General features: G+C 55.0%; 2 protein-coding genes across 2 annotated transcripts; one reads left to right on the forward strand and one right to left on the reverse strand.

The window, feature by feature from the left end:
- Positions 1 to 3355: 3355 nt before the first annotated feature.
- Positions 3356 to 5273, forward strand: GUITHDRAFT_106087 (hypothetical protein; the record flags this gene model as incomplete). Its single annotated transcript, XM_005834925.1, has 8 exons — positions 3356 to 3397; positions 3445 to 3503; positions 3555 to 3753; positions 3901 to 4256; positions 4305 to 4347; positions 4501 to 4543; positions 4587 to 4654; positions 5124 to 5273. 8 exons carry the CDS (start codon positions 3356 to 3358, stop codon positions 5271 to 5273), a joined length of 960 nt encoding a protein of 319 aa, XP_005834982.1.
- Positions 5274 to 7969: 2696 nt separating this feature from the next.
- GUITHDRAFT_59278 (hypothetical protein) lies at positions 7970 to 10393 on the reverse strand (the record flags this gene model as incomplete). Its single annotated transcript, XM_005834926.1, has 5 exons — positions 7970 to 8051; positions 8211 to 8985; positions 9142 to 9444; positions 9811 to 10000; positions 10310 to 10393. Coding segments are annotated over 5 exons (1434 nt in total), but the record flags the coding sequence as incomplete, so codon positions are not given.
- Positions 10394 to 13852: the final 3459 nt, after the last annotated feature.

The raw sequence follows: 13852 nt of genomic DNA on the forward strand, positions 1-13852 counted from the left end.
TCTTCTGGCTCAACTTGGTAAGACTACAAGTCACTGATGATGTCCTCGGCTGAGACTTGTCCTCTACACACAGATCAGCATCGTCTATCGACCATTCCAACATCTTTGTACCCTACCATCACAAATCGCGACCCCTACAGTCAGTCCCAGCATTCCTAGGATTATCACCGCTCTCCGCTCTCTGTCTCCATCCCTGCTTGGCGACCCCTCTGGCGACCCCACCCTCGACGCATTACCCCTCTCAATAGTTGTACCCCTATCTTCACATCCAACTGAACAAGAACCCCACCCCTGCTTGTTTTTACCCATATCAGGTAATAATAGAAAATGCTGGCTGTTTTCACTTCCCCACCCCTTGTTTTGACTACCCTACCCCTCCAAGGATCAACTCAGACCAGTTCCCTTGTTGCCACCCTACCCCATTCAAAGGGCATATCCGTCATCGGCTAAATGACCCCCGACCTCATAGTTTACACCCCTGTTTACCTCTAATTCCCTACCCCGGTCATGATTTCAAGGCCTCACCCCTGCACCCCTGTCCTTGCCATACACAAAATGCACACCACCCGTCATACCACCCACCCCACAAGATACTTGCTTCTCCACCCTGCGCCAACTTTGCTGTTCCGACGATGTGCTAACGACCGACAAAATGATTTCGAATCTGACAAGAAAGTTTTGAAATCCAAGAACAAAATTTCCAATTTCCAATAAAAATGTTGGTCAAGGACCCATGTAAACCCAAAGGGGCCGTGTTGTAAAGAGGTCATATCGGAGATCTCGGCGAAACTAGATCTTTTCGCATCAAAAATGCGAATCGATGTGTTCACAAAGCAACCTTGGCACGAGTCCCTGCATGTTGTCCGACCCTAGTGTCACGAGGGACTGAGTTACACATGGGTCATCGTCCCTTCTATGTACAACGTATCGTGAAGCGGTGTATCTGTGAAAGGGGTAGAGAACTCCAGAAGCCTCACGTGTTTGCCCGTCCAGAAGAGGCAAAAATTAGTTTTTGCCAAATCTAGGCGACACATCAGACTGAGATCGAAAGGGGGTCCTTTTAAACCAGAGGAGGGGGGTGAGATCCGAAGGTTGCAGAGAAGGCGTATGATTGAGACCCAACCCTTCCGTGCCAGGTCACGAGGTAACCACGAAACCAAAATTGGAAACTCGAATTCGTTTCGAAAAATATTTATCGAATATTCAAATTTGGGAAACCTGACTTTGGATATAGTTTGATCTTGAGATTGTCCTGTGAATTGCCATTCGAAGACAAGACCCTAAAAGTACCTTTTTTCAAGCTACTGATGGGAGGGGCTCTACGTATTCCTATCACCGAAGGGTATATCACACTAGGACACCAGGGCTTAGCGGATTTAGAGCCCAGGGAGATATTGTTCTTTTTTTTCCACTTTTTTTTTTAAACAACCAGGTGCGCTTGCGAAGCTCACGACGAGGATGGAGAAAGAGCGAGAGCGATATGCGGTACGAGGCAAGCACAAGGACAGCAAGAGAAGAGCCGCGTTGAGGTGTAGAAGTTAAGAGAACAAGAAACGATCATCTCGCTGCCAACACCCAAAACGGGAGATCTCCGTGACATGGCGCGAAGGCATTGATCGAGGTGAGCACAACACAAATGGCCACTCCAAGCATGGCAACGAGTCACATATTGAAGTGAGTTCAAAAAGCTGCGAAGGTAGAACAGGTGAGAGGGGAGCTGATTTTGCTCTACACAGACGTATGGGGAACAGATGAGCAAGTTGCCTGGCAGATCCCATCGGTACCTGCTTTTGGTCACTGATGGAAGTTCACACAACGATTAGAGATGAAATATGATGATAGCAAAGACGAGAATAAAATATTCAGACAAGAGGAAGAGAAGGTCGTATCAGAGAGGGCTACGTGGACTCGATGAAGAGAGCCAGTAGACGAAAATACGGGTTGGGGCTACCGGGGCACGTGGATTGCGAGAACGTGCGACCGGGGTTTTAGAATGGAAAAACAACTTCAAGATCGAGAATGTTGAGGGAGGCATCTTGAAACTTATGCTATCATGCTGCAGAGCAGCAGTGCAAGTGGGATAGATTCAAATAGCCGCAGGTTATTGGCACACAAGACGAGAGACACTTGAAATGCGGTACAAGGCAACCTCAGTGATACAGGGTGAGGTTGAGCGTGGAGTGAAACACGATTGAGTTCCTAGATTTCAGTAAATCCTGATATTTCATCGCTCGGGTGCCGCATCACAATCACAGTCCTCGGACTTGATATTGCAACAACCGCGTAGAGCAAGAAATTCATGATAGCCAACAAAAGACGCTTCCTGCAGGCAAGAATAATCGGGTTGAGATAAAGTAGAAGCCCTCGGGGAAATGCCTTGTTGTTTACGGATCATTCTTCTCTTCCTCTAGGCAACGCAGCACGTCAAGTAACTGTATAAGCGTTTCACTATCAGCCGTCTGCAGCAGCTGCTCTTGATGTCGTGTGGTGGGGAGGGAGTGGAGGAGGCACGACCTTGAGTTTCGAGCATGGCGATGATGGGCGGTCTTGTAGGTCGACGAGTCGAGCATGGCGATCAAGCGACAAGCTTTGACATGCTGGGATTAGCTTCGGTTTCAAGGGTAAAATATGAAATATTGAATGAAAATACTATAGTAAATATGAATATTTGAAATGGATTTTGAAATAACTTCAAAACGGCTCCCGGAATCGCAAGTTTGCGGCATGGAGGCGCTGCGATGGGCGGAGGTGCTGGCATTTCATGCAGGAAGAATGCGACTTCTGATCGGTGAGCTAGCGCGATCACCATGAGCTACCATGTCGAACATTGTTGCATCCATCGCAGGCAACACCTTCATCTCCATCTCGTCCTCCACCTCGTCATTTCATCATCATCATACATTCCGAGGAAGTATGTTGCAGTAGTCATCGCAATCATCTCCATCATGTTGCCCATTCATGTCCATCACAATCTTAATCATGACAGTCACCTTCAAGATTGTCGTTGTTGTTGTCGTCCTTGCCTACAATATCACTGTATATTCTGAAATATGCTCACCTGAAACATCACCATAATTATGCATACCATCACCGTCTTCCTCGTCACCACCACGACTATCGACTTCGTCGTCATCGCGTCTTTGTCATCTCCTGACTTGCAACAGTACCTAGCTTTCATTAACAACACCTTGTCTTCACTTAGTACACATCATTCTTAATACTACAGAAAATCTTGCACCGACGGCAAGGAATGCAGCAAACCAAATTCTGTTTCCTTGACTTTCCTTTGCCTTTGTTGCTGTTTCCCACCTTGAAATATAAATTTCTGATTGTTGCTCAAGGTTTTGGAGCGCTAATGTACTCGAGATCTTTTCCCTATACCATCATGTTCTGTCAGGTGAAATCTTAGAGAACGACATATGAAGTTGGTAAACAAGCTCAAAGGCATTTGGCTCTACCGGACTTCCTGTCATGAAAGAAGGGTTTGCCAAACTGATAGAGGAGTGAGGATACTTGATTGTTGTGCTCGTCGTCTCCGTGACATAACAGCTCAGGTACAAGGAAGCGAGGGAGGACGTTTCGAGGAATGTGTCGACGGAGAAAGACGCCCTGAGCATGATTGCTGAGTATCATCAAGAAATTCAGAGGCTTCTGATGGAGCACGAGGCTGCCAGGACCTCGGGCAACTCTTCTCGCATGAACGACATCCAGGGGAAGATAGACGGACTTGAGCACAAGTACAAACTTGCAAAGGTAATGTGTGGAGGATCCTGCGGTCTCAAAAGGAAGAAGAAAGAGAGATGATGCTTGTAGATGTGAAGGAGAGTGTGCTGATTGTGGAGAAAGGAGATACCATGACATCATGACGTTGATGCCGTTGACTCTTCAAACTTGCTTCAGGCATCTCTCAGCACAGTAGAAGCTATCTTGCACACGATTGATCCATACAAAGTTTGTCACATCCTGGGTGGCATGTGGATTGGAATCTCCGGATGCATCGCGGCAGCCGTTTCCCCCTCAGCTCGCAGCCTCAACGTCGGCCTTAGCCTCGGCGAGAGACTCTCCGCCCTTCTCCGCAGTCTGCTCGCTGCCCGAGCGCAAAGGAGGATAGAGAGCTCGCAGAGGGGAGGAGGAGCGAGGAGCGAGGAGGAAGAGCGGAGGAGCAGATGGGCAGAGTTCTCGCTAGACTCCTGCTGCAGGGGGTTGGGAGTGGTGGCAGCCTTCTACATGCAGAGGGTTGTGAACGCGTTCCAGGGGTCGATTATGCTCGCTGCTGTGCTCAACTGACTGCTCTTTTGCTCCAGCTCGTTGATAGGTGGATCCATCGTCGTGGAGGAGCTCGCAAAGGTGAGATGACTGGCCAAGAGCAGCAGGGGCAGGGGCAGGGGCAGGAGAAGCAACAGGGGCAGGGGCAGGAGCAGGAGCAGGGGCAGGAGCAGGAGCAGGAGCAGGAGCAGGAGCAGGAGCAGGAGCAAGAGAGTGAACGATCATGTTTGAAAGGTGGCGGATGAACGAGGGTCGCAGCTGTCGGAGCATCAGATAAGTGAGGGCCGTTGCGGACCTGGCGGGTTCTGACTTCAACTCAGACACGGGCAAGATGGCACTTGCTGTCGCCGTCTTTGCATGGCAGTATCGATCCCCAGGAGCCGGACAGGTCTCACAACCTCCTCCTCCTTCTCCATCCTCCTCCTTCTCCATCCTCCTCCTTCTCCATCCTCCTTTGTTCCCGTCCATCTCTCTGTCTCCTCCTCTTCTCCCCCCTTCCATCTCACTCTCACTCACTCTCCTCTTTCCAGCTCTGCCCCCTTCCTTCTCTTCCCCTCTCTTCCCCTCCCTTCCTTCTCTTCCCCTCTCTTCCCCTCCCTTCCTTCTCTTCCCCTCTCTTCCCCTCTCCCCCCTCTTCTTCCTGCTTTCAAACTTCTCCCTCATGACTGAGAGCGCGCGGACTCCGCAGGTCCCTGCCATCTTCTTCCCCATCGCCTTTCCAGCTTTCGTGCTCGAGAAAATTTTGTCTGCCTTTGCGAGGTGAGGAGGGGCAGGAGGGGAGGGGAGGCAGGGAGGGAGGAAGAGATCTGTAGCAGAGGAAAGCAAAGAGATTAGGACATGCGCCTCCGCCGCCGCAGCAGCAGCAGAAGCAGAAGCAGAAGCAGCAGCAGAAGCAGAAGCAGAAGCAGCAGCAGCAGCAGCAGCAGCAGCAGCAGCAGCAGCAGGATGGCTTCGATCGCGTGTTTGACATTTTTGTGTTGTTGTTGCAGTCAGCAGATGTGGACTAGCATCTTGAAATGATGGTCCATCATCATCGTCATTGTCAATGCCAGCAAGGCTTATCCACCCCCTCCCTCTCCTTTTTTACCACCAAAACATTCCAAACTTCAATGAAAACGATCAACCTGACATGTTAAACTTTTATTTCATTTCTCATCTGTTCATCATCGTCAACATTCCATGGCAACTTCCGTTATGTCCTCCTCCTCGCTTTCTTCTCCTCCGTCCTCTCAAGCTCCCGCTTTGCCCGCGACCGCGTCATCCTACCACTTTCCTCTTTCCCTACCGTCTCCTTCATTTCAGCTGCCCCTGCAGATGAAGGTAAGACAGACGCCGGATCAGGACAAGTTTCACCTGAACGACGTGTACTGCGGCTTACTCGAGGAGGGGAGTCAATCGAATTCATCTTTGCTCCTCCTCCTCCTCCTCCTCCTTTTCCTCCTCCTCCTCCTTTTCCTCCTCCTCCCTTTCCTTCTCCTGTCGCCCCCCTTCTGCTTCTTTCCATCGATTGTCTCCCCTTCTCCTCCTCATCGTACGCAGTTCCTCCAGGACTATCATTGTCGTCGTCAACATCACCTTCCCCGTCCTCCGCAGAGGCCCCGCTCGCTTCCTCCGCCGCTGACTCAGAGTCGGGAACCAGCGAAGCGTTGGGCATGTGCGAGAGGCACTTGAAGCAGCGAATGTACTCGGCAGAGACCGGAGGCTGCTGGCGTGTCAGGGGAGGAAGAGAAGAAGATGAATGGGAGGGAGAGAAGGAGAGGAAGGGGTGGGAGAGGAGCAAGGTGGGGCATGGAGGGAGGGAAAGTCAGGGAAGGAAAGTTGATATGTGGAGTAGCCTCAAGAGGGAGAGGGGGGGGGCAGGGGGAGATGCAGTGCAGGGACTAGAGGAGGAGCATGAATGTTGAGGGCGAGGAGGAGGAGGAGGAGGAGGAGGAGGAGGAGGAGGAGGAAGAGGAGGAGGAGAGAGAGAGAGGAGGAGGAGGAGGAGGAGCTGCGTCACCTCGTATCGAATGCGAGAGAAGAGCTGGTGGACCTCGACGGGCTCGAAGTGATTGTCAAGGAAGTCATCGCTGAATGCAGCAGGGCAGTCGATGCAGCGGAAGAGCATACCCCCGCAGTCCGACGCCCTCCTCTTGGAGCAGCAGCACCTGTGGTGGGGGCATATCCATCGCTCGTGGCTGCGGAGGATGACGCGCTCCCTCGCCTGCCGCGTGACGTTGGTGGAGGGAAGCTGCAGCTTCCTATAGTTGTCGTTGAAGGTGCGGAGGAGGCGTCTACCGTTGATGAAGGAGGGAGTTTTTTCCCGCATCTTGCTCAGGGTGCTGTTGAACGCCAGCCTGACGTCAGCAGCCAGGTCCTCCGGCCCGTGGTAGCTCCCGTTCTTCACCTTGCTCAGCACGTCCATAAGGCCGAGGCTGCCCCTGAACCTGGCCCCCTCCTCCTCGCCCCCTTCCCCACCGACGGAGGAGGAGCCGAGGTAGGGGCCCGCGTCCTTGCTCTTCGAGATGCGCATCACAAGGTTTCGATAGTCGTGAGGCCACTCGCCTACCGTCGACTTGTCCTCCTCAGTGAACCCGAGCTCCGAGTACACGTCCGACAGGAACCGGCGAAGCGCTCGAGCAGCCTTGTACACTGGGTGATCTGCTGCGGCCCCTCCCATGATCGCTGACAGCATGCTCTTCAGGGCAGTCACGAAGTGGCTGAAACTGTCGTACGTGCCCTTCTGCAGGCTGCGGTGAATGTGCCCGAGCTCGAACTTCCTCCCCTCGAAGGGCGGGTGGGAGCTACCGCTGCTGATGTTGCTGATGTTGCCGCAGGCGTTGGCGCGCTGGAGGAGCCTTCCCTCTCTCTTCATCAGCACTGTGTTCATCACCTTGTTGCACAGCATCCACTCGTTCGTCGGCATCCTGGTGGCCCTGGTGGGGCCATGCTGGTCGGTGCTGCTGTTATGACCCACGTGCTCTCCCTCTTCCCCGTGCTTCCCCATGTGCGCATCCTGCCAGGCATGGCTGCCACGATCCGACACGTTGTAGGCATCCAGCCCAAGGGCAGGCTGCCCCCCCCCCCCTTCCTCCTCGTCCTCCTCTTCTTCCTCGTCCTCCTCCTCCTCATCCTCCAACCCTCCCCATCCCTCCGCCTTGATGCAGAACTTGTGCATCACCGTCGGGCATCGCAAGCAGAACAGCATGATCCCGCTGGCTCGCTTGCAACGCTGGCACGTCCTCCTGTGGAGGAACCCTTTCTTCTTCGTCCCCTCAGTCTTCGTCTTCATCCCCACCACCTGCGTCGCCCCCGCCTTGCCGGACCGTCTCTTTCCGTCCAGCGTCGTCGCCCACTCGCTCGCCATGTCGTCGGAGCTCTTCCTCTTGGAGTAGTGCTTCCCCTCGAACTGCCGCACAGCAGGCAGTGTCTGGAACATCTCCTCCAGAGCCGTCGCGTTTACTATGCTCGCGTTCTCTTGCTCCGCCCTCCTCGTCGCCACCTCCGCCAGCTGCACTCCAGCAAGCTCGTCGTCGCTCCCGTTGTAGACCTTGGTCTCCGAATGCTCCAGCAGCTCCTCGATGTTCGCCTCTGACAGGTTCGCCGCAGGCGTCGCCTGCCCGATGCAGTGGAGGCCATGGCGGAGGGTGAGGACGATGTCAGAGAGCGAGGCCTTGGGCTCGAGCTCGGGCGAGCGGTTGGGGAGAAGCGCATTTACGCCTTCGCGCATGACGAGCGCATTCATCAACGCCTTCTGCTCTGCCGCCAGTACGATCCTCTCCTCCACCGTGCCCTGTGTGACCAACCTGCCGCAGGGAGTGAGAGGAGGAGCAACAAGAGGGGAGGGAGCAAAGAAGCATGGGCAAGACGAGTGCGAACTCCAACAGATGGCAGGAGGAAGCAAAGCGGGGGGAGGGTGCAGAGGGAGGGAGGGAGGGGGGGAGCAGAGGTAGAGGTGGAGATACCTATAGCAGTGAACGGTCTTCTTCTGTCCTATCCTGTGCACGCGGTCCATGGCCTGGAGGTCAGCGCTGGGGTTCCAGTCGCTGTCGAAGATGATGACGGTGTCTGCTGCGATGAGAGTGATGCCGAGGCCTCCGGCGCGGGTCGAGATGAGGTAGACGAAGAAGCGGCTCCGGGGGTTCTCGAAGCACGCGATCTCGTACCTCCTCCTCGCCGCTGGCGTCGAGCCGTCGAGCCGGAGGAACTTGTAGTTGCGGAAGCGCATGTAGTCGCCGATGAGGTCGAGCATCGAGGTGAACTGAGAGTAGATGAGCGCCTTCCTACCCTCCTGCTGCAGCTTCGTCAGGATCTTGTCCAGGACCTGCAGCTTGCTCGACGTCTCAACGATCCGCTGGTCGGTGACCATCGGGTCGAGCTCAGGCAGGAGGAAGGGATGGTTGCAAACTTTCCTCAGCTGCATCAGCATCGAGTTGAGCGAGCTGTAGTGCATGCCGAGCTTCTTGGGGGATGCAGGGTCTGTGCTGCCCTTGGACAGCTGAAGGATCTTGTCGATGTCCTGTTTGAGGATCCCAGCGTATACAAACCTCTGCATCTCTGACAGTGGAACGACTATCTTCTTCTCGATCTTGGGGGGCAGCTCCTGGCTGAGCACATCTCGTTTCAGCCTCCTGAGCATCAGGGACTCGAGGAGGGAATGGGCACATTCTATCAGAGCAGCGTCGACTACTCCCTGGCTGCTGCTGTTGTGGTAGAGCTGGTTGATGCGGAACCCGGCGTCTGAGGAGGCAGTCAACGACCATGACGAACATGGGGGAGAGAAGAATCGTGATGCGGGAAGAGGGAGGGGGAGGGAGAGGAGCAGGACAAGGTGGAAAGAGGAGGGAAGAATGGAGGAGGAAGGTTTGGAGGGAGGAGAAAGGAGGGAGAGCTAACCGAACATCTCAGAGGAATGGAGGACGTCGGGGAAGAGGATATTGAGGAGGCTCCACAGCTCATGGAGGTTGTTCTGCAGGGGAGTCCCGGTGATGAGGAGACGGTTGCAGCAGTGGAGCTTGCGGACTACTTGACCAAGGACGGTGTTCTCGTTCTTCATACGATGCGCTTCGTCCAGCACCACATAGTTCCACACTGACCTCGCAACAAACGCGTGCTGGTCCGCCACGAGCATCTCGTAGGTGGTGATGCAAATGTCGAACATGCCCTTGTTCAGGACCTCGTGCCGCAGCCGCTCTCTCTCTGCCAAGGACAGGAATCATCGCCCTCCCATCTTTGCAGCACGACCTGACCCTGATCTGCTGCAGCCCTGCTCTTGCTCTGCTGATACCTTTCCCCATCTCCTCCTCCCCCATCGCGCTGAGACTGTCCTCCTACCTCGTTCTGCACCCTTGCTTCACATCCTCTCTGAACTTTTGTGCTCCTATATGACTGCAACGAAAATTCCCTTCTCCTTCCTCCTCTTTCTTCTCTCCCTCCCTCCTCCCTCCTCGCCTCCTCTATTCATGACCTCCCTCCTCCTTCTCATGCTCTGCCACGACTTCCTCTTCTCCTCTCCTCATCACCTCGCTCCTCGCTCCCACCTTCCCTGCTCCCCACAGTCTCCACTCTCCTCCTCCTCACCAGCTGAGGACCCATGGAACGTGACGACCTTGAGACTAGGGCACCACTTCTGGGCTTCGCAAACCCAGCTGTTCATGACTGAGAGCGGGGCCACGACGAGGTGTGGGCCGGGCTCCTGCCTTACAGCCTTGAGGAAGACTAGGAAAGAGAGCACCTGGAGGGTCTTTCCCAACCCCTGAGCAGGCGCGTCAGTGGCTGGAGCATGAGGGAGGGGGGACGGGGGGGAGGATGGGTCAAGGGGGAGGAGGATGGGTCAAGGAGAGGCAGGAGGAGTGGAGTGAGCTGACAAGAAATATGTGGAGGAGAGAGGAGAATGAATAGAGGAACAAGCCGATTAGAGGGGCAGGGTGAGAGACAGAGACAGGGAAGGGAAGCGAAGTGGAGGAGGTAGGAGGAAGTAGGACCAAGGTGAAGGGCGGAGAAAGCAGGCAGGCAGGCAGGCAGGCAGGCAGGCAGGCAGGGATCAAAAGGACAATCAGCCCACCATCTCGTCCCCTAGAATAATCCCTGCGCCCTCGTCGTGCTGTTCGGCCATCCACCGGAGCCCCTCAACCTGATACCCGCGCATCTCCCCTCCCACCACTTGCCTCGGCTGCCCCTTGACCGGTAGTTTGTGCTTCTTGATCTCCTCAATCGCTCGGAAGAGCAGCGAGTCCTCCTGCTCCCGCACTCCAGCCAGCAGCTCCGTCATGCGCAGCAGCTTCGCGCCCGTCGCCCCGTCGATCTCTCTGCCGTTGCAAGTGAGATGCCAGAGGAAGGAAGGGGGAGGAGGACTGCAAGCCCGAGACGAGGAGGACTTGAGCTGGGGTTAAGGGCAAGCAGAGAAGAAGAGAGCAGGAGAGAAGGAGTAGACGGTGAAGGTGAGGGAGCAGAGAGAAGGAGCAGGAACTTGGGCTGTGATGCAGGACGGACCTGTCATGCGGAGCAAGAAAAGGAGAGAAATGGTCCCAACGATCGATGACGAACTGAGCTCGTTTTCCCTGAGAAATCTTGGAGAAACGATGGAGAGTCGCAATCTGTGTTGGGGTGAACGAACAATTGAGACAACCGGAAGAGACTGTATAGCGGCATCTTGCCTGGTTGGCCCGTTGAGCATTCGCGACAGCAGATTCCTTCCTCTTTGACTGAGAGGATGGGAAGCAAGAAAGGAGCAGGAGCAGGAGCAGGAGCAGGAGCAGGAGCAGGAGCAGGAGCAGGAGAAAGGAAGACGAAGAGAAAAGAAAGTCAACTAAAGTCAGATTCGAAACATTCCAAGGAACACCTGTGGCCAGACGTTCTCCACTGGGACGCGATCGAACGCACCATCCAAGGCATAGTAGAAACTCTCCTTCCGGTTTCGCTCCTTGTGAACAGGAGTACCCATCTCCTCCGCCTCTGCCTGCTCCTCCTCCTCCTCCTCCTCCTCCTCCTCCTCCTCCTCCTCCTCCTCCCCTCCCCCAACCTCCCCCAGCAGCTCATCGGTAGCCCCCTCAGCAGCAGCAGCCCCCTCAGCCTCACGCTTGCGGTATACAGAGACCAGCAGCCCATCTCGACAGAGGTTGGAGAGGTGAATACCGAGGTAGAAGGGAGCATCGAATGCGACCTCCTTGTTCCTCTCACTGATCCTATCGACAGCACCATCAGAGTCCAACTCGCGGAGAGCGCGGGTGGCAGGAAGCGAGCAGCAGGCAGCAAAAGCTCACCATTGGATGATCTGGTTCTTGGAGACGGCTGACTGGGGTGAGGTAGCGTTCAACATGTGCAGAGCGTGTCTGAGTGAGGAACGGCTGAGCTCAAGTAGCACAACACACACATGCGCTTACAAGCACGTCGACCGCCAGGACCCGCGCATCTTCCGGGGAGATGCCCTGGCATTGTTGAAGGCGTGGTCGATGTCGACAAAGTTGTCGTCCTGCTGCCTGTAGACAGGTCGTCGCTTCATGTCGCTGCAGTGGCTGGGAGTCAGAGGAGAGGAGGAACCGAGAGGTAGATTGTTTCCCACCTCACTTCCATCGAGAAGGTCTGTCGCCGACGATCCCTCTCCTCCTCGCTCACTCTCTTGAGGGAGCTCTGCACACAAACCTTCTTGTCAGGCCCAGAGGATCCGCAGAGCACAACAAATCCAACACCTCGTAGTCCTCCTGCATCCACTGCGACAAGTTCTGGTACAATGACCTCTCCTCCTCTGCTAAGTCCTTCCATTCCGCGCGAAGTTGTCGCTCCTGCGCATTGCGATCTACCACCATCTTTTTGACCTCGATCATCGTCTCGATTCCATGCCGGTCACGCAGCGTCTGCTGGATGGAAGACAAGAAAGTTGCAGGAGCCAGCGGCTTGATCGAGCTAAAGTTGTGCTCGAGCTGCTCTTCGAGGTACGTCCAGGCCTCATGACGATCGGAGATGCAGGAGGGTGAAGTCTCGTTGCTGCTGCTCCCTCTCTCTAGCTCTGTTGAGAACACAAAGTTCTGCCTCCATCGCATGCTGAAGAGGAGAGGAGCGTCCCTCCGCTCTAAGTCCAGGTACTTTTTCGCCTCGTGCAGGAGGTGCCTCCCCCAGCTGACGTTGTTACAGACACCCAAGTAGAAGTTCAGCCTCTGCTCCATCATCGCCTCCTCCTCCTTCCTCAGCGACTGGTTGTAGGCCATCTCGCGCTTGATGAACATTCGAAACAGCTGGTAGGCAGGCGGCGGTTTCCCAGCCACAGGCCACAGGAACCACCCAAAGAAAGGAGCCTTGACCCACCGGTGCTGCGCAGGAGGTCGAGGAAGGAAGCAGCGGACGGTTCTCCTTACCTCCTGCAAGACAGAGCTGACGGGCACGTGGGTGTCCGGATCCATCCAAGACCACCTCCCATCCTTGAACTTCCACTCGAAACTCTTTCCCCTCTCGTTGCAACGGGTCTGGTTGACGAGCATTTCGAGGGCGTCCGGGCAGATCCAGTTCTCCGAAGAGCGGGTCGGAAAGCGACCGTAGCTCTGAAGGACTCTGGAGATCCTGTTGGCCAGTGTTTGGTTGATGAAGTCGAGCAGCACAACACATCGTGGAGGGATCTGAGCGAGGAAGTTGGCACCCATGAGGAGGATAGGATCGTTCGTCGTTGCGCCCCTGATCCTTACTTTCCTCGAGAGCTCGAGCTTCGGGATGTTCTCCAACACCTCTGTGTTGACGTAGTACAGGGAAGTGTTGTACTCTGCTGCCATCTGAAGCGCTCGGTCGCGATCCTTTTGGGTCAGAATCAGCCGCTTGTTCAGGCTGTTGGGATTGGGTGGGAGAGCAGGGGGCCTCATGAATGGCTGCGGGGTCTGTCTGGACCTCGTGCCAGCATTCTGATCTGAGGGGGGAAAGATCAACCAGCGTCAGAAACCAACGGAGCACAAGGCAGCAAGTTCACACCTCGGACCCTGACGAACGACTCGTACCGGATCTCCAGCCTCTGCCCTGCAGGAATGTTCTGAGGCAAGCGCACCATCACTTGATCGTCTCCATTGCGCAGGATCATCGAGCCTCCCCTGTAACAATTCTGTTGGAGGACTGTAGAGATGATTCTCGGCACCCGTTGGATCCAAGGGCTCCCTTGTGTTCCTGTTCTCGGGATGGGTATTTGGATCTTCAGTACCTGCCCGACTACTGCCGTCTCAGGGATCTGCACATCCTATCAGACATGAAGCAGTCTGGTCATCAAACTACCTTGATTGACACCACATAGTCAGAAATAGAGATGTTCAAACGACTCCCGGGAACCATTTCTTCGCTCACTCTCAGATCTCGCAATTCATACCCCACCAAAGTTCCCCACAGGATAACTGGTAGTGCGCGCTGAAGGCGCACAGGAGCAGCACAGTCATGAAGTATTGAGTGAGACATATCAGATTTACCTGATCAAGTAGCATGCTTCCGGGGGTTTCCGATGCCGCTGGTCTCTTGATCGATGCTCCTGCTGTCCTGTATATCGGTAACGCCAGCGCTGGGTCAGACTGCAGGCTCCACGCGTGCTTCTGCTTCGAACATGATGGCAATGGCTCTGATGAGACCTGCCTCGCGCTCTCCT

The sequence above is a fragment of the Guillardia theta genome, assembly GCF_000315625.1.
Source record: "Guillardia theta CCMP2712 unplaced genomic scaffold GUITHscaffold_23, whole genome shotgun sequence".
NCBI classification, from domain to species: Eukaryota; class Cryptophyceae; order Pyrenomonadales; family Geminigeraceae; genus Guillardia; species Guillardia theta.